The 20,315-nt window shown below is 39.4% G+C and overlaps 2 protein-coding genes across 4 annotated transcripts; one reads left to right on the forward strand and one right to left on the reverse strand.

Moving 5' to 3' along the window:
* Positions 1-856: 856 nt before the first annotated feature.
* Positions 857-3,515, reverse strand: prelid3a (PRELI domain containing 3A). Of its 2 annotated transcripts, XM_034127678.1 has the most exons (7): positions 3,169-3,515; positions 2,577-2,745; positions 2,355-2,444; positions 2,067-2,137; positions 1,852-1,954; positions 1,545-1,621; positions 1,148-1,426 (listed from the first exon to the last, which is right to left on the reverse strand). In XM_034127678.1, exons 1-6 carry the CDS (start codon positions 3,198-3,200, stop codon positions 1,550-1,552), a joined length of 537 nt encoding a protein of 178 aa, XP_033983569.1. In that variant the 5' UTR covers positions 3,201-3,515; the 3' UTR covers positions 1,148-1,426; positions 1,545-1,549. The 2 variants fall into 2 exon arrangements, with proteins under 2 accessions (XP_033983568.1, XP_033983569.1); XM_034127677.1 differs by lacking the exon at positions 1,545-1,621 and having other exon boundaries at positions 857-1,426.
* A 1,071-nt stretch (positions 3,516-4,586) lies between these two features.
* Positions 4,587-17,527, forward strand: elovl4a (ELOVL fatty acid elongase 4a). 2 transcript variants are annotated; one of them, XM_034127680.1, is made up of 7 exons: positions 4,587-4,813; positions 5,760-5,842; positions 10,855-11,042; positions 11,137-11,217; positions 14,686-14,857; positions 15,346-15,473; positions 15,610-17,527. In XM_034127680.1, the coding sequence occupies exons 2-7, from the start codon at positions 5,776-5,778 to the stop codon at positions 15,928-15,930; spliced, it is 957 nt and encodes a 318-aa protein (XP_033983571.1). In that variant the 5' UTR covers positions 4,587-4,813; positions 5,760-5,775; the 3' UTR covers positions 15,931-17,527. The 2 variants fall into 2 exon arrangements, with proteins under 2 accessions (XP_033983571.1, XP_033983570.1); XM_034127679.1 differs by having other exon boundaries at positions 4,587-4,808.
* The last annotated feature ends 2,788 nt before the right edge of the window (positions 17,528-20,315 follow it).

Raw genomic sequence — 20,315 nt, forward strand, 5'->3', positions numbered from 1 at the left:
CTTGTGCCATTGCCTCCATTTCACATGATATTTCTGAGCCAACACTAAAGTATTTTGCTGGACAATTCGTATCCCGATTTAAAATGTACACTAGCTTTTGTATAGAGGTCTGTCGTGTTGCCTGTTTCTGAAAGCTAGATTGTGCCCTCTATTGGACAAATGATAAACTGCAAAGTAGTACAAAAAAGATCTTGATAATTAAATAAACTTATAAAAGAAATGTGACTTGTTATTACTAAGTACCTTCAAATACAAGCGGACCTCTCCATTGTCTTTAAAGCAACAAAAAAAAGCATGTCATTTTCTTAAACAATTGTTTTAATTGTTTCAGCAGGACAACAGTTGAAGTTAATATAAAAAGCAAATTAAACCGTTTTGTACGACAGTACCAACAATATAACAATTCACTGCTTGTTACATGTCTTTTTAGATAAATGATATGTATACAAATATTATGTAGTTATTTTTATATTACAAAGAAATATGTTTTAGCACAAAAGACATTTGTAATAGTGTGTGTTTCCAGCAGTGTTGCACATACAGTACTGCTCCTTAGAGGGTGTGTAGGTAGGTAGCTTTTTATAGAGAAAGTCAACATTTGGAAGTGTGTCCGACTTGCTAAGGCATAAAAGAGACGGCTGGAAAAACTATAATAAAGCTGAACATGTCATGCGCATCTTCCTCAATCTGCTGGTTTAAGGCATTTTGCCCAGAATGTTTCAAACAAAAAGGTGCCCTTGTATTGTTGCTTTGATAGCAGATAAAGAAGGCAATGTTAATAATACATTCCCATCATTTCTTAGCTGCATTAGCAAATGTAAAGCTTGCTACCTAGCTAATATCAATCTATCATTAATACACGGTCTCCTCTTTTAATACAACTATCATGCAAACATATCATCTACAGTGTTTGCCTCTTGAAACACATACAAAGCTGTCAGATTTGAATTCCAGCAGTTGTCGCCAGTGTTGGACATACAGAAGAACATCGATTCAAATAAAATTGTTGCATATTGTCAGTGCACCATTACTTTTTTTCTAAAACAAGTGTATCTCTTCTAAAATATGATGAAGATATGACGTAAGAGCTAAAAGAATGTGGTCAGAATATTATATTCTAACCAATAAATGTCTGAGAGGCCCTTGAATTTTAAACCTTCCGTTTTTTCAGCAGTAAAGAAAATGGTCCTGTTCTCCTCGCCTTGATCTGAATAGCAGTTGATGGTTTTGAGTTTTCATTGAGCCACGCCTGCCAGAATTTGACCCTTGATTCCAGCTCTAAAAACCATTCCTCTTTGGCAGCATTACACCGTCTGTCTGAGCTCCCACTGCATGTGTACCAACTCCAGAGGGTCCTGACGCACTGAGAATCCCCTGCTCTATGAGGTGTAGCGGGGAAAGTACTCGGCACTGCAGAACTGCTGTCCTGTGTATGCAAACAGGAGCATTATGTGACACATGTTTACATATTTCCAGCTTTAAGAGAGTATAAAAGAGTGCCATGCTTATAATAATCTGCTAAGGAAAGCAAAGAGAAGAGTTACCAGAGTTAGTAAGTGTCACAGAGAGGCACGTTCTCTCTTTCAGAGTTCTTAATAATCCACTCAATAGCATCCCAACCCTACAGATCCACACAGAGAGACAGCAGGTTAAAGAGGAGATAGATATGCAGGTGAACAGTGCTGAAAAGTGTAACTTTTAGCTGCATGTCCGGAAAACTCACATTGGAACTGCAGAAAAACGTACAGAGACAGAAAAGTCCCAGTTAGAAGGCATGCAAAGAAATCACACATCCAAGTTCAGAAATAGCAAGATTTAACAAGTGCACAAATGTAAATGTGCTTGTATTACCTTTATGGCATTAGCTGACATTCTCATTGCCATCATCCCCTCTAGGTAACTGCCTAGACTTAGCCCCTTGACTGTGATGATGGCCTCCTGGGTCAGGATGGTACTGAGGAGGTGACAGAGAGTTATTGTAAGACATGAAAAAACTGAAATAACACTGCGTACCTGCAAGACACAATGTCTCTGAAACAAGAAGGCATAACTAACAATGTACTTACACGTCAGGGTTGTCTGGGTGTGGACTGTAAAGAAGCCTCTCATCCACTGAAATCAGGTTGGTGAGAGTAATCTAGGGGATAAGTGCATTTCCGTAATTATGGTATATTTACACGGTATATTTATGATGAATATAAAATGCACACTATTGATGAAGTAGCCATTGCAATGTACCACACAGTATGTCTGCGTGGTATATGAAGATGTAAGTAGCAAATCAAACTTGAGTGTATTATGATGTATGTGAGTTCAGCTTGTTCAACATTTGAAAGCTTTCAGTATGAACTTACATTTGTTGAGCACAGCTCCATCTTCTTCTTCTCTGGGTCCACTATGGAGTGTTCCTGCACGTACGTCTGCGTGTGGTTGGTTCCCAGTATCTATACCCACAATAATACAAGTCACTTAACATATACCTTTGTCTTGTCTCCATGTATGCATGACTCTGTCTGCCTCTGACTGTATACTTCTATATTTCTAAACATCTGAATGTTAATGTTGTGGGGACTGACCGCTCGCACGATTCCCGGCAGGCCCCACTCTGTGCTGAGCAGTCTGTGGCTGTGCAGGCGTCCCTCTGCGTCCAGACTGCGGTCCAGGACATCCACCCCCACCACGTTAGGGTTCATGGGGTTTGGGTACTTCCTCATGGCAGCCTTGATCACCGTCTCCCAGGGGTAACTGAGCACAAAACAGAACAAGTAGCATGAAGGGGGAACACATATAGTAAATGATCACTATTGGCTGCAATTGGCTGGCTATCTTTTGATAAACTGACATGGTTGACTATGGAATGTGTTTTATAATCTCAATATTGAATCACATGTGCAAAAAAAAAAAAAAACTCCAAATCCTGAGACATAGCCACCCCATAATGACTTCCCTTATCTGGGACAAGGCTGTGATTTGGGTTGAATCCTGATGATAAATGCTCATACTTGTCTACATTCAAAAGCCTAAAGAGCAGGTGGAATACTGAGAAGAATCATACAGACGTCTGATTAAATTCAGATGTATTTAAACTTGGTAAATATGAATAAAGGTCCCATCAACATAGCCTACATGAGAGACCTGCTATATGATTATTATAAACAATAAACCAACCTGAAAACATGTTCCGTGCTCCAAATCTTCATCTTTCAAAAGTCTTGGCCTTATCGCTGAGAATCCCTCCGTGGTCCAAATTCACATTTCACCGGACCATTTAAACATGAAACACTAACGCTTTTCCAGTGATAAGACAGAGATAGCAGGGCCTATGAACAGAGCTCCCGACCATCACTGAGGGGAGTCCGGGATGCGCATGTCGGCGTCTCCTCGCACATCAATCCTGCGTAAAGACTGCACACTGTGCCCTGCTGATCCCCGAGTGACAGGAGAAACCGACAGGAAAGGTGTAAAGTAGGCCTATAGATTAAAACAAACAGCTGTTACGGTAGAGGACAAGAGGAATGCCGGTGCAAAAGAGAAGAGACCAAATGTCAAGACAGACCGAGTGAGATACGGGCTTCTGCTCAGGTATTTCAAAATAAAAGCCCAACTTTTGTTAAACCCAATATCTGTCTCGGATTTTGTAATATCAGATAAAATATAACTATATAGACCATACGGTTTTCGATGTACTGTTTTACTGGAATTGCATTGCTAAGCAACAGGGTCCTTTTGAACTTCCTGTCAGTTGATGTCACCAAATCACTGCAACAGTTTGTGAAATGGTACTGTATGAGACAATTACAAAAATAATTGTGGCTTTTTTGTGTAACACACATTTGTAAAGTGTGGGCAACAACGTTTGGGTATCCATTGTGTTTTGCACATACACTATTCAATACATTTCTTGTCCATCAGTTGATTAATCTTTTTTCTGTTTTATTTTGAAGGCAATACCTATTTTTCCTCTTTCTCTTTGTGTTTCTGACTTGACGATGCTGCTGTAGCACTGCTGTCACTGCTGTGCTGCTGCATCCGCCTCCATTTGTGCGCATGCGCTTAGCATCTTCTTTCCATCATCCTGGTCAAGTGGCACAACCGAGCTGCATCAAGCTAGAAAGAGACAGCATGGAGAAAGTAGGAAATACAGTGACATCGCTTCCAAATAAACCATCTGGTTTTGAGAATGAACATATATTCACTAAAGATTAACCTCAAACTGTTGCCGTAAAGTCATTTAAAGATAACGTAAACCATTTATTCAATTGTTATCAATCAATATAGGCCTATGAGTCATTCAGGTTTCAACTCTTAGGATTTAACTCACAAGGTTGCATGTCTGGATGAGTTAATGTTATTAATAGTTTCATTATAGCTATATTTTGTATTGTTGTTTTCAAGTATTGCTGTTGTTTTTTGTTGTTGTTATTTGTATAGCCACAACAGGTTTGGACTAAATATGTAGCCTATATAAACATTTTTTCACATTTTTGACATCGAAAACCTTTATTGGTGCATTTTATTTTGAAAGTTTGGTCGGATGTGTAAGATGTATTGTGTTTCGCTTGTCGCTGGCGGTGTGCGGGTTCAGAGGGATCCAGTCAGGCGAGGCGCAGTGGAGGCTAGTGTGGTCCATTTACGAGAAATCCATGCCATCGCCGTTTATGCCACGGCCCGTTCATTGCACACTGGATACGGAACACTTTATAATTTCATAGAGAACAAGCTCATCCGATCCCATGCTGGAATAACGCACACTGCATGACCTTGCATTGAAAGTCATTATAGAGGGATTTTTTTAAAGCACCGACACGGTAAGGTAATAAGCATCTTCATTCGAGATAAGGCGAGATCAATGTCGATATTTTGGGATGGTATATTGCCTTTGTGCAGTCGTTAGAATTTAGACCATACTATCTTGGATGGATAGGAATTATGTTATTTTACAGATGCGAGAAGGAAAGAGCTTTTGGAAAAATCATAGTGATGAGAGGACTGCTCAGTCAGCCTGGTTGAAGGCCGGACTGCATACCGCAGAATTCAAATACTCGCCACTCCAATCGTTAATAATCCGATTATAAACCCATCACCCTAAACCCGTCAGGAACACACAAAATGCGGTTAAATGTTTATTTCTAACAGTGGTGTATGGTTTATTCTTAGAGCAATTTATGCGGACAGCGCTTGCAGGACTGATGCTGCAGCAGCGCTTGATCCGCTCCATGCGCGAGAGAGCGAGAGGGGGTGGGAGAGAGAGGGAGAGAGGGGGGCGTCGTCTTTTTAGGGATCATTCAATCACACTGAGGCAGAGGCTGCCTGTGCTCCCTGCTACTGATCAGCATATGCGCCAGTCTGGCAGATGACCCATTTCAATGTAAAAGTGGGGCACGAGGCTCCCCCTCCTCATTATAAGTGCACACCAGGTTGGCTGGTGGTCGTGCACGCCAAAAATCTGCTGACACAAGCGCTCTGCCGGCCGGGGCTCCCAGCCTTTGTGTGCAGGCCTATAGCATATCATGGCTCATTGGGCCAAGGGCTACTATAGCCTTGACCTTCTGTTGGCCTGGGATGGTTTCTTTTTGACGCTTCATACATGTAAAAGTTGAATCATTTTGATTTATTTCAGCATTATGATGTACCAGTTAAAAAATAAGCATGTTTAGGGTGACATTATTGATTTATCGAAAGATGATACCACAATTACTCTGATCTACTTAATGCTGAGATTCCAGAGGCCTTCATTCTCACACCTCTCTTTATTTCAGGTCCTCGACCGCAGCCATGGAGATTGTCACACATTTTATAAATGACACCATAGAGTTCTACAAATGGACTCTAACTATTGCAGGTAATTATCATGTATCTTTGTCGTTTCACTTTTTGAGAGAAATTTAGTTTTGCAAAGGACTTACTGTGTTTGCACTTTAGGTAGGTTTTTCCTATGAAAACATTGAGTCAGTAAATGGGTGGTGCTTCAGTGGAAATTTGCAAAAGAATGAGTCAAAGCTGCACTATAGTGGAAGAATGTGTGCATGGGCCATGGACATACAATACATTGCAGCCTGTCCTCCTACAAAAAACGACCATATAGGTCGATAAAGTGGCAAAGTCACGCCCATCTACTTCCGGTCCATGGGACTTTATGTCGGAAAAATTATGTATTGAAGTCAATGGAGGGAGAAAACTTATCTTTCGATCCCGTTTGAATTGTGCCATGAATTACACATATGTTTGTCAATCTTAAAAAATAATTTCCATGTCAAAAAAGTCACAGTTTGTCGTAAAACTGTTGAAATATAAGACTATGAAAAATACGCAACTACAAAGACTACAAATCCCAGAGTCGCGTAAGTGATGTCACTCATAACTGATGTCACAATTGTTTTCCTCCACTAAATAAGAGATAGCTAAGATAAGATAACTTTAACAAGATGCCTGTGTGCTTAGTACCAGGTTGTTATCATACCAGCAATGGGTCTTGCTCGTTCTTTCGCTTCCCGTCTGATGAAAGGACCAGGAGTGGCTGGATCAAGTTAGCTACCTAGCTAGTAGCAAGCACGTTAGTTAGCATTACAGCCGGCTTAGCCTTGTCATTTTTATTAGCCTTAACATGAAGTAACATTAAAGTGGACCTATCATGCTATATTTAAATTATATATTGTAGAGCCATACCTATATAAGGTATATTTATACATTTCTGTTTTCAAAATACCAAACAGATCATGCATTTTAGCCATGCCTCATTTCGCTCTATGTGCTGTTTGCTGTCTATGGGGCTGATTCTGTGAGACCACGCCCCCCTGCAGGAGAGGGTAGCCATGCTCTGATCAAGTCAAGAGGGGGAGAAAAAAGATCTCTGTCCTCCGTGTTTTATTTATATATACAGTCTATGGTTTTATTATATTATTATAGGCCTATAGAGTCATTATTCATTTGTTTTAAAGCTCAATAAATAACAAAGAAGACCTTTGACCGGCACTTTTCTAATTTTGTCCGGAAGATTTAAACTTTAACGGACATCTTGACCGGCGAAAGAAACTGAAACTGAAACTCTGCCGCACGGTCCCCTCGTTCCTTGGAAGAGGCGGAGAGGTGGGTGTTTGTCATCTGCTGGTGGACTAACCGGAGAGAATTACCGTGCTTGCCTCGACGGGGAGGGATTGCATTGAATTAAAGCAGCGGGAGCAAACGCTTGCCTCGGGGAGGGAGAAAAAAAGCCACAGCGGAGAATAAACAGAAGGGTAACCATGGTTACCATATGCACGGGAAGTCTTCTTCGCTACTTTTGTGGCAGACTACAGCGCCACTTACAGGCCTGGCATATGTACTACAGCGTCTCCAGCGCTTTCGAGCAGCAATGGCCGGCCGTGGCCCAACCCCAAATTCCCCTGATAGGTGGAGAGTTGGCCCAATAGCCGTAGCGCCACTTCTGTGACGTCATAGAAGTGTTCAAATCTGGATCAGTCTGTATCAGATCCGTTGCAGCCCCTTTTTTAGAGATTTGGGTATGCAGGAAAATAGAGAGGGTTGTGTTTTCTGACACTTGGTGAGTTCCCTGGAACACCGGGGACACATATTCATGTATAAAAGACGTACAAAAGTGCATTTTGCATGATAGGTCCCCTTTAAGTAACCCAAAATGTTAAACAGTAAGAGTAGTAGTCATATTTTGTGAACCCTTTGAAGAGTACTGTCACACCGGTGTGATCATTCTATAATACACCATTTAAGCCCGGGGGAGAAATGCTAACGCTAACGCTACATTAGCATCTGCGATCTTTTCTACTTCATGCTATCTGCACAAATGGTTGACATTAAACATTAAAAAGATCAGGCAGTTCAGAGAGAATCAAAGGAAGGCAGGCAGGCAGGCAGCTTTGCATGCCATTCTTCTGGACGTGTTTCATTGTGGTGATAGTGAGGGTAGTCAATCCCTTTTTTGACAAGACAGTAGTGACGGCCATCTTGGTGACGTGTGTTGTTGTGCGAGACCAGAGATGTAGTTCATTGAGCGTTTCACACAAAAAAATGTGTTACTTCACAGTTTTACGACACATTTTTTTTTTTTTGACTTGCAAAATTATCTTTTAAATTGACAAACATATGTGTAATTCGTGGCACAATTCAAACGGGATCGAAAGATAATCTTTCTCTCTCCATTGACTTCAATACATAATTTTTCCGAAATAAGGTCCCATGGAGGTCCACCGGAAGGGGAGGGACTTCGCCACTATTGTTCAGCAGCTTATTACGACCCATAGTCACGCTTTAAAGTGTAGCACCTCTAGTGGTCGTGTAAGAAACAACATGCTCCCGTTGATTGCAAACGCTCCGGAGGGTCGTTTATTCACAAATAACCCTCTCTGGAAAATCCTAAATTGTGGAATAGTTTGGCCATTAAAATGCTTTTTGATTAGATTTCTAGCGAGAAGTGTATATTGTACTTTTAGAATCCACGTCCAGTGGATGTGTAGGATCTATAGTTTGATAGATATTACGAAGATGATTTGAGGTCTCGCCAGGAGAACGTGTGTACAGTATACTACGTCTTTCCGCAGCGTCCATGTAAAGTTAGCGTCAACCCTCACGGGGTGAAAACAGTATTTCCGGTCTCGAAGTTTTCATAATAAAACCGTAAGTATTCCCCTCACTGTCAAATGATTTCACAGTGATATCTGCATTACTCATCCACTAAAAAACATCAGTTTATCCTTGTTAATTACACAATATTGATTGGTTTAAATTGTGTACAATGCTTTTGTGTTTTTAACCTTCGATTCGGAGAAACAAATAGTTTTTTCGGAGTTTAGACACTACAGAGTTTCTGAAGACACTACACTACCCCAGAATCCTCAGCTATCGTTTGGGACTACAACATCCGCCTTGCTTTACAAACCCCGTGATTAGTCCTCAAGCTCTGTGATTGGATGTTGGAGTGGCAGTGCGACAAGGTTACGTCGAGCGTCAAACAGCTCTTTGAAATGGAATGTAACCACGGCAGACTATCCAAAACTGGACTCGAACATTTACAGCCCCCACCCCCCAGAACTACACATGCTGGCTATTGTGTTTCGCAACATGTTCTATGGCACGTCTCTACTGGGAATTGTATTCCACAATTAGAAGTTGCCAGTATTAAACTGTTTACACCCCTGGAGGTTTAGGGGATACGAAACACAGTGGTGTTATCAAATTTAAAACATATCATTAATAAATGGGTGAAAATTGCTTGTGTCCATAATGGGCAGCATTAATATACCCACATGACAGCTAAGGTCAGAAGAGCTTTATTTAACAGCTGGTCTTATGTCTGTGACCCCTCCTGTTGTTAATTGATAAGCCTTGAAACATGCACTTGTCAAGGTTCAGAGGCAAATTTTGCAAATATGGCAGTAGCCATCGATCATCTTAAGATAAGATAAGATAAGATAAGATTTACTTTATTGATCCCAAGTTGGGAAATGTTTTTGTTACAGCAGCACATACTACTTTGTTCTACTCCACTACAATTCAGAGGTTAACCTGGTATTTTTACTCCACTACATTTATTTTAGTTACTTTGCAGATTCTGATTAATGATGTGAAATATATACAACCCTTAATTGCTGATATATTTATGATCCACGTCACGTATTCAGTTTCGGTGGCAGTTCTTCCAGTTTGTCCAAAGGTCTTCTAATCAGGGCTCTATAAATAAAGAACAAAATAAAAATATTTAATGCAGCCGAACCGTGTATTACAATGCCGTTATGTGATGACTTCCAAAGAGAAAAGCAAGCACACTCGGAATAAAGTATTATTATTTTTTTTTTTAAATGTTTTCGGATTTCATATCGCATAAACACCATATCCCAACGTGCATTGCGGCTAAAACATCCAATCACCGAGCTTGAACAATAGCTGAGGATTATGGGTAGTTCGATGTTTTAGCCTATCAAAACCTCTGAAAAAAGAAATGTGTCTCTCAGAATCGAAAGGGAAAAACCTATGGGAAAAACACAAAAGCATTGTACACAATTTAAACCAATTAATGTTGTGTAATTAACAAGGATAAACTGATGTTTTTTAGTGCATGAGTGCTGCAGATATAGCTTTAAAATCATTTGACAGTGAGGGGAATACGGTTTTATTATGAAAACTTCGAGACCGGAAATACTGTTTTCACCCAGTGAGGGTTGACGCTAACTTTACATGGACGCTGCCGCATATACACGTTCTCCTGGCGAGACCTCAAATCGTCTTCGTAATATCTATCAAACTATAGATCCTATACATCCACTGGATGTGGATTCTGAAAGTACAATATACACTTATATACACTTCTCGCTAAAAATCTAATCAAAAAGCATTTTAATGGCCAAACTATCCTACAATTTAGGAGAGGGTTATTTGTGAATAAACGACCCTCCGTAGCGTTTGCAGTCAACGGGAGCACTAGAGGTCGAAAACTTTAAAACGTGATTATAGGTTGTAATAAGCGCTTGAACAATCGACCTATTTGGTCGTATGAGTTGGAGGACTTGTTGATAAATTGATACACAACATACATGTTGATTCTTAATGAGTCATGTTCTCTTTTGCTCCTTAATTTGTTCCTCCTTTTTATAACTGAACTGGAATAGATAATGTAAAGACAATGTTTCTTTCCCCTTCACACTTATATACTAATTTACAAGTAGCACATGCAAATAGTGTGTCTACATCCAACCGACCTCCAGACAGGCGACCTCGGGACTTAATCTGGCCTCTGTGCTCCTGTTGTGTGGGACATGCACTCTTAAAATAAACTGACACGCTGTGTCAGTGTAATGTGAACAATAAGAAAAGTTATGTAATGCTTTGAGAACATCTTTCCCGCAGACAAGCGAGTGGCGAAATGGCCTCTGATGGACAACCCCCTGCCCACGCTGGCCATCAGCACCTCCTACCTGCTATTCCTCTGGCTGGGGCCCAAATACATGAAGAACAGAGAGCCTTTCCAGCTCCGCAAAACACTCATTGTCTACAATTTCAGCATGGTGTTTCTCAATTTCTTCATCTTCAAAGAGGTAGGTTGCTAAAACCTACATTCTACCTTCTGTTTAACAACATGTATGTCTTCTCCACGAGGCTAAAGTGGTGATATTCTCTATTTGTTTCTAGCTTTTTATGGCAGCGCGGTCGGCGAGCTACAGTTACATTTGTCAACGGGTGGACTATTCAGAGGACCCCAATGAAGTCAGGGTGAGTGTTTGGCGCGGAGACACACATACCCACTTGCGATGAATACAAATGTTTACCTCAATGGATTACCCAGCACCTGCCCTTTTATGTAACTTTGTTCATATTGTTCATGTGTGTGCAGTAATCAGTTTCCAGAATTTATAAAACACCACTGCTAATTACGAGTACCATGCTTCACAGATTTATTTGACTTCACCATAGTGCTTTACTATACTCAATGGTTTTGGAAACATGATCAGCTTCCATTCAACTAGAACCTACTTCTGTTATCAGAAAAAGTAGGAGCTGGAAGAGGAATAATCCATGTATCTACCGTCCATTTGTTTTTCTTTATTAAACAAGTAAACGGAAGAGCGTCTGAGAGGCCTTTTTGCTTTTTACCTTACTAAATGGTCTAATGGTCATTGGAGCGAGGGGCGGGGCGAAACTCACGGAAGTGATTTCAAAACAAAAGCACTCGTTTGCTTGGAACTGTGATAATATTATAAACAAGGTGAATTTAGCGATCACAACGAAAACAGCCAAGACACATTTTGAGTCCAGAAAACTAATGTTATTAAGGGCTGTAAATATAATAAGCCTATGTCTAAAATGGACAACATTGTAAGGAGATTTAAACTACAGCGATTCTGCACTGCGGTCAACTCAGCCGTCTCTCGCGTTTGTTTTTTCAAATCAGCAGCTCTTCATTTTTTGTCCTGCTATATTCAATGAGTGATACAAATATAATTTTACCATTAGTTCTTAATGAAATTGATACTGTTTGACTTTGTATTAGTTAGCCTACTACTAACAATTGTTTTTTGTTGCCATTAGTTCTTAGTGAGATTGATCCTGTTGGACTCAGTGAAACTATACTCCCACAAGTACTATGAAGTACTTACTGTGTACTTTTCCAGTAATCCTCTGTCAATGTCCCCTCCTGAGTACAAGAATGCATGTTTTTCTTTTAATAAGCGTTAAAAAACATTTCTTCCTGAGACTGATATTGTTGGACAGAGTATTTTAAGAGGATATGGTAGACATGATATCAGCACTACTTCCAGTCAGTACTCCGGCAGCAGCATTTTTACACCTTGGAAAGTCTTTAGAGTGTGGCCTGGATAGCTGGTCACAACTATCCTTCAGCAAAGTGACACACTCTGTCACTCTGGTTGGCCTCTTATGATGCTGCTGTCTTTTAATATATGATTATTTCTCAGCCGCTAGTTCGTTCCTCACAGATTCTTCAGTCTCATCAGCCTCCTTCCATCAGTCCCAGTCAACGCCTCCAGCACACTTCCAGTGTCGGACTCCATATGATATTTTCCTGATGCTGTAAGGGTGATGCCCCATGATCACAAAATGATCCCTCTAGAGTCTGAGTGCCAAGGACCTCATACAGTATGTCTGTCATTAATGTTACATCACCCATTATAACAATTTTCTTTCCTTTTTTCTCTTCTCTTAACTGAATAGCCCTGTCTTTAAGTATAACACAATATAAAGTATTTTTCCTGCACCATTTTAAGGCTTCAAAAACAGGCATTTTTACTGTATGTGTTTGGAGAAATTACACAATCAATGGCCCAGAATTGTACTTTATAAACTATGAATCTTGTGGTGCTTGAAAAAAGACACACTGGCTAAGCCGGCCAGGATATATGCCTTTTTTGGAGCCCTTTTTTGCAATATTTATTCAAATGTCACTAGTTATTTAAACAAACCACTATCTGATCATAATACAAGCAACCATAAAACGCTCTTTATCTAGAGAGCCATTGAAGCCCATGAAGAATTTATCCTTCCACAAATCTTTTCATCTGCTGTATTAATAAAGTTGCCACGTGTTTTCAAATTCAAGTTAAGGCACTATCTGTGTAAAACATTACAAATATTCTTCATTTGCAGTATTTTATTTTAAAAGTATTCAGAAAGACTGCATCAATGATATGCTATATATCTATATATCTATACAATATCAATATTGTTATTAACTTCAACCAAAGTCAATTTAAATAGCGGGCAAAAATGGGTTAATTGCCATGGGTGTGGTGTTTGATATAGTTTACGTTCAATTTCAACTATTTTAGGCAGAAAAACGTCTATAGACTAAACCTTTTTTAATAATTTACTATAATTTAGAAAGGTTTTTGTGAGAAATCATTTAAAAAGTAAACTTGTTTTCCTTTTGTATTTACATTTGAAATGTTTGCACACAACATTATTAATTTATACATTTTTATAAATGTTTTAAAATTAGTAATCCATTTATTTTATTGTATTTCCTTGAGGCTGGGGACGATATCCAGCATGTAGTTCAACATACAAATGTTGTAATACAAGTAAGTATATAAGTATAACATGGACAAGTAAATAAAATAAGTTTAGTAGGAGGATGTGGATTTATTTTCTCTCACCAGAAGAATCTGAGAGGAATGAACTAGGAGCAGAGAAATAATCCTATTTAAAAGACAGTATTGTCATAAGAGGCCAACAAGAGTCACAAGGGTTGTCACTTTGCTGAGGGATATTTGTGACCAGCTATCCAGGCCAGTCTCTAAAGACTTTCCAAGGGGTAAAAATGCTGCTGCTGGAGTACTGACTAGAAGTATTGCTGAGATCATGTCTACCATATCCTCTTAAAATACTCCGTCCAACAATATCAGTCTCATGAAGAAAGGTGTTTTAACGCTTATTCAAAATAGCTAAGAAACATGCATTCTTGTACTCAGGAGGGGACATTGACAGAGGATTACTCAAAAGGTACACAGTAAAAGTACTTCATAGCACTAGAGTTGTTTCACTAGTACTGAGTCCAACAGTGTCAATCTCAAGAAGAACTAATGGCAGAAAAAATAATAACAAACTCGAGAGACGGCTGAGTTGACCACAGTGCAGAATCACTGCATAGTTTAAAACTCCTAACAATGTTGTCCATTTTAGACATAGGCTTATTATATTTACAGCCCTTAATAACATTAGTTTTCTGGGCTCAAAATGTGTCTTGGCTGTTTTCGTTGTGATCGCTAAATTCACCTTGTTTATAATATTATCACAGTTCCAAGCAAATGAGTGCTTTTTTTTTTAAATCACTTCCGTGAGTTTCGCCCGCCCCTCGCTCCAATGACCATTAGACCATTTAGTAAGGTAAAAAGCAAAAAGGCCTCTCAGACGCTCTTCCGTTTACTTGTTTAATAAAGAAAAACAAATGGACGGTAGATACACGGATTAGGGATCATGGAAGGTGTTCAGTTTCACCTTCCTTCCCTTTGCTCCATGACGTAGTTACACGCCTGTCTCAGGTGACATCCAGGTTAATGCAGAAGGATTTAAGGAATTCAGCTGAATCATATTGATTGTACAACAAGTTAAAAGTGAATAACTCAATTTCATATTTTAACCCTCTGTGTTTCTCCTTTTTCTTTTTCTTCCTTCACTTGTCTGTCTTCTCCCATCAACCTGTTTCTTATATTCTGTGTGTGACAGGTGGCAGGGGCTCTGTGGTGGTATTTCGTCTCTAAGGGCGTTGAGTATCTGGACACAGTGTTTTTCATCCTGAGGAAGAAATTCAACCAGGTTACTTTCCTGCACGTTTACCACCACTGCAGCATGTTCACGCTCTGGTGGATCGGCATCAAATGGGTGGCAGGAGGACAGTGTGAGTAGCTCATGCTGTGATGGAGTTCCACATTACCTTACCTCTTAAGTAATACAATATGTTTTTCACCATCAATTACAATTGTGGTCTTTACTCCCCCTTTTTCCTTTAGTTCTAGTTCAAATTAACATTTCTTGTTTTGCGAGACAAAGGGACTTGATTACATTTTTTTTGTGGTCCTGATCCTGAAGTCATTTTATTTTGAGCATTTTGTGGTAAGTTGGAAGAGGGGCCTTTACATGTCTTTGTTCAGAGGGCATTTGTGTCAAAATACATGCTAACAATAACATAATTATTTGTAATCTCTGTGTGTCAATGCAGCTGGAAAATGAATCTAAAATGCTTTCAAGCATTCAGTTTGTAGTTATAATTAATTTCAACCTAAAGTGGCTAAAAGTACATAGAAAGGCTCACAGAAACAAAATGTGTGTAACAAAACTGTATGATAATAGCACCACAATTATCATCATCATGTTTTCATTTTGCAGCATTCTTTGGAGCACACATGAACGCAGCAATCCACGTCTTAATGTACCTGTATTATGGCATGGCCTCCTGCGGACCTAAGATCCAAAAGTACCTGTGGTGGAAGAAGTACTTGACCATCGTCCAGATGGTAAGATATTACCTCAACATGTGGCTAATAAAATAGGAAAATGTGTTTTTTTAACAGATTTGGGAAGGCTAAAATAACCTCAATTAAGCTTTTACAACAAATCTCAGCCAAATCTTTGTTTCTCTTTGTGTATCAGATCCAGTTCCACGTCACCATCGGCCACACAGCCCTGTCTCTCTACGTCGACTGCGACTTCCCTCACTGGATGCATTACTCCCTCATCTGCTACGCCATCACCTTCATCGTCCTCTTCGGGAACTTCTACTACCAGACCTACCGCCGCCAGCTGCCCAGGCGCGACGCCTCCTCTTCCAAAGCAGGGAAGGCCCTCTCTAACGGGAGCCTCAACGGGCTCAGCAAGGCCGCCAACGGAGCCATGGTGTTGGGGAACAAAGAGGAGAAAACCCAGGAGAGCTCTGGGAGGAGAAAGAGGAAAGGAAGAGCTAAAAGAGATTAGAGGAAGAGGAGCGAGAGAGGTAGAGGTGAGGTAGGGCCTTGCTATGGGTTCTAGGTTGATTGTGCTAAAACACGAGAGACTTAATGTGAGGAAGATATAGACGGATGGATGCGTTACGATGTGTTTATTTAAGCCATGATCTAAGTTGTTGTAGATAAAATATGAGACATGTTTGTGTTGAGAGGATCGTTTTGTTAGTAAGAGGTGTCAAAGGTCATGCCCAAGGTTATAATAACGCAAAATACAGTAGTGTAAGGTAGGGGATATATCTTAGTATTCCCCCTCTTTATTGTGGTGCCAAGTACTGTAGATCTGGTTCAAAAAGTGACTTTCAGCGACTAAAAACTGAGCCTGGAGAGGAAACACCGTTTACCAGGCCTGCTAGGCATGCTGGGAAAGCTACATCAAATGCATCTGAGCTGCTTGAAAAATCATTGTTATTGTTACTGCTGTATTGAGACAGGAATACGCATCATAACATATGCACCAACTTATATTTATGCCTTTCATTTTAATGTGTTTCACCTTTACATATTTAAAACTGTTGATCATGTACAGTTTCATGTCATTCATATCCTCATCCTATTCAAGCTGTTATTAATGTTACGTGAGAGAGTCTTAAGTTTGCAGTTTACTGAATACACACTATTTATCCTATTTATTTCAAGTTGTGGACTCCACCACTCACCTTTGAGCTGTCACCCATAGGGGCAAAGTTACAGAGGTAAAATAAATGAATAACCGGAGGTAATATGTACATAGAAATAGCTGTCTATTTCTGTACACAACCCTATCAGGTTTTATACATCCCTACGTGTGTGTAATGTGATGAAATGTAATGCATATTATCCAGGGAAAGGATGGATCTGATGATTATCTCAGTGTTACCTCAATCGGACAGAAAGGCTGGTGGAGTTTTGTCTTTGCAGATGTTTACTTGTCTTTTTATAATATATCTGACGTTGTTGTTTGTCTTACATGCCGGTGAATATGTTGTGTGCCGAACAGAGAAGTGGTGGTGGAGAATTCAAAACAACAAGCTCTTATCAAGCTAACTAATAAGCCTATCTTGAGCACCATTTGTTTTCCCATATCCAAACCAATATCTCTTTGTGTCTATACTTTCAGGCTTAATCTGAGTCCTGAGCTGGATGAATGTAAATTTACGAAAACATTTGGATTCAGCAAGATAAAAGTTTGGATTTATAAACAAAATTAGCTGGTTAACTGGTTCTACAGTGACTTTGTACTATGAAGACTAACGTTTCTCTGCCTATATAGAGTATAAATCACAATTTATCTGCAAATCCAGCTTTATGTCCTCCATTAACAAATGCATTTTAATGTTATTAATTGTTTTTTTATTTTTTATGTAAATATCAATTTTCATGTTACTGAGAGTGCTTGTCTGTGTATTTATGTTCTTTTTGTGTTGTACATAATTACATATTACATTGTGATATTTTGTACACTGCGCATTTGGGGATGTTCCCAGCCTGTAAGCTTGGACGTTTATATGTCCACATTGCTTCTGTGTTTTTTTTTTAAGTATCATAACTCTCTTCAAATTCAATTAAACTGAATGCCTGTACAAATGGCTGGCTTCCTTTTGCCACTTTATTTAACATTTTTGTTTTTTTTACAGACAGTATTTTATATTATATGTGTTTCCAGACTATGTTTTGACTTTGAAAACACAATAATGGTAAGACATGTGCAGAGTTGGTTTCCAACACTAGAGGGGGCCATGGTTACTTTACAGGACATTACTTTCACAGATACAGTGTGCTCAATTCTTCCCCAGTTATCAAAAATCCACTGTAATTATGGAAAGTTCTTCTCCTCAAGATAAATAACTTTTTCACATTTACTAATACCAGGAGAACCACATCATCTCTCAAAGGTTTTAATGGACAGCTTTGAATTATAAATTCAAATAAACTTTAAATCATGGTTATCAGTTTGATATCGCCTTGGTGTTTTTCCAAAACTCCATAGTTGGGATGAATATAAATATATCAACTTATGTGCCGTACTAAGGTACATTTTCAAGGTACTTGCACTTTACCTCAGTATCTTTTTTTCAGATACTTTATACGATAAGATTGTCATATATATCCAGTGCATATCAAGTAGTTACCATGTGCTGTACCTTAACCAACTTCAACAATACAAAACTGCTTTTATGTTAATAATAATGCAATAGCGTTAGATATGTAATAATTTAGAAAAGGAACACTTGGCATCATAAGTATTTAACCTTCTTATATTTTACATTGCGCTAAGAATACTTGGATGTAGGACTGGTAGTATTTTCTGATTGTGGTATTTCTCTTTTACAAATAACTTATAATACCACTATTGAAGCCAAAATACACACATTGCGTATAACTTTGACAGTTGTTGTCACTGGCTTTCCCAAACTTCTGTCTTTGTAATCAATGTACTGAAGTGGGTATGCTCTCAAAAAGAGTGCAGTGGTCTTGAATGCAGCTGAAGGCCTGACTCCTCCCCGACCACTCCCCTCATTAGGGCTGATTATAAAAGGCACCTGTTGGCCTTTGATTTGAGCTTTGACCCTGTCTGTCATGGTCGGTGGTCACAGGTTGTCTATTTTAACACATGGATACATTTCTTTCCTCAGTCTCTATCTTGAATGATCACTGGTTCTGCTTCCAATTGTCGTGCACACCTGTAGTTTGTTAAAACATCATACCTGTAGTGAGTAGTGCTCAAACTTTTTTATTATTTGTATGGCGCATGGTGAGCCCTTTTCAACCCCCATTTAACCTTTTTGTAGGTTGTTTTTGCTCTTGTTTTGATTTGCATTTGGCTTACTTCATGGGTTTTGTTTTTGCTTTGCCCATTTTTGTTATCTTACTGTTATGTTTAGCTTGTAGCCTTTTGCCTTTGTTTTGCCTATAGCTTTGTGCTTGCCTCAGTTACCCTCAGTGTTGTAGTGAAGAGCACTGGGGGGCACAAGAGAGTTACCTGTTTGCTGTTTGTGTGGTTTGATGTGACTGCCCCTTCTTTCTAGATATACTCCAACATTAAATGTAAGAATGTAATGATCTACTTTAAATACATTTGGTGATAAAGATCATTTGAACCAGATATTTCTGTTATTTTTGAACTGTTTTATCTTCCAGCAACCATATCTTTAGTCTCCTTTTCTTTTTTCTTTTATTCGATTTATTAAAATGTGTTTATATTTTTAAATGAGTCCCTCGGTCCCTTACTAAACCAACCTGTGTCTTGATTGCGTGTGAAATTAAGGGTTTTGATAAAAGGTAACACATTTCCCTGTCTATTTCCTAGGGTGAAGCTCCCATGGCATTGTTGGTCGTCTATCTTTTAACCATCTATTGTAATAAAACTTAAACAGATTTGTTTGGGTATGAACAAACTAAATAAAAAATAAAGTAGGTCACAATTTTGTTTTCATGTTATACGTCCCCTTACCCTTCACCAATATTGACAATACGCATCAAAGTCTGCAGCAGTATTTGTATGCTTCCAATTTAGGGTGGGGTCGTGACTATCATATCTTAAATAAAATGAAAAAGAACTGGAAAAATAAAACCGTGCAATCCCTGGAAACCTGTTTGGTAGGCAAAAGATACAACCCTTTACATTTCATTTATAACAAAGCTCATCCCATCCCTGCATTCTCCTCAATTTTGATGAGTGTAGACAAAGGTTTCCATGGTAACTGTACACAGCAGCTGTCTGACACCGCCTACCCCCTCATCCTCCCAAATACACCCCACCCCCTCCCAATGCACCCTCTCCCAGTGCACCCCCTCCTCCTGCTTCCTCTCCTTGAATCAGCTGTTCTGTGGGAAACAGCCACAGCGTAATAAACTATTTAACAGCGTTAAAGTGCTTAGTGTGTGTGGGTGGATTAGAGAGTGGAGGTTGCATTTGTGTGTGGTAGAGAGATTGAGAAACAGTGTGTTGTGTGCACCCTCCTGCAGAGTGTATGGGTGGGAGGCCTCCACTAGCAGAGGGGTATTACATGGTTGATGTTTGTTATTCTTCAAGCCAGAGCTATCATTTCACAACTCGGTAAAAAAAACAACCGTACCAAAAAAAATGTCCCTGGATGGTGGCCACTTATCCTTCCAACTTTATCAGCCCTTTTGTCATGATTCTTCTGGGTGACAAAAACATCCTTAAAGCATGAGCGAGAGCTCTGTGAAAGAGGATCCTAGAAGCCCAATGATTTATGACTGCTGATTTTTCATTGGCACTCAAATGCCTTGCAGTGCTTATAAAATAGTAAGCTATTACACATTTTTTTTAAACAAAGGCAGATTCGGTCTGCATAGCATCCATAGCCTTAGCTTAAGTGTGCTAGTTTTGTATTAATGCTCAGTGTAATC

Source organism: Trematomus bernacchii, unplaced genomic scaffold, assembly GCF_902827165.1.
Source record: "Trematomus bernacchii unplaced genomic scaffold, fTreBer1.1, whole genome shotgun sequence".
Lineage (NCBI taxonomy): Eukaryota > Metazoa > Chordata > Actinopteri > Perciformes > Nototheniidae > Trematomus > Trematomus bernacchii.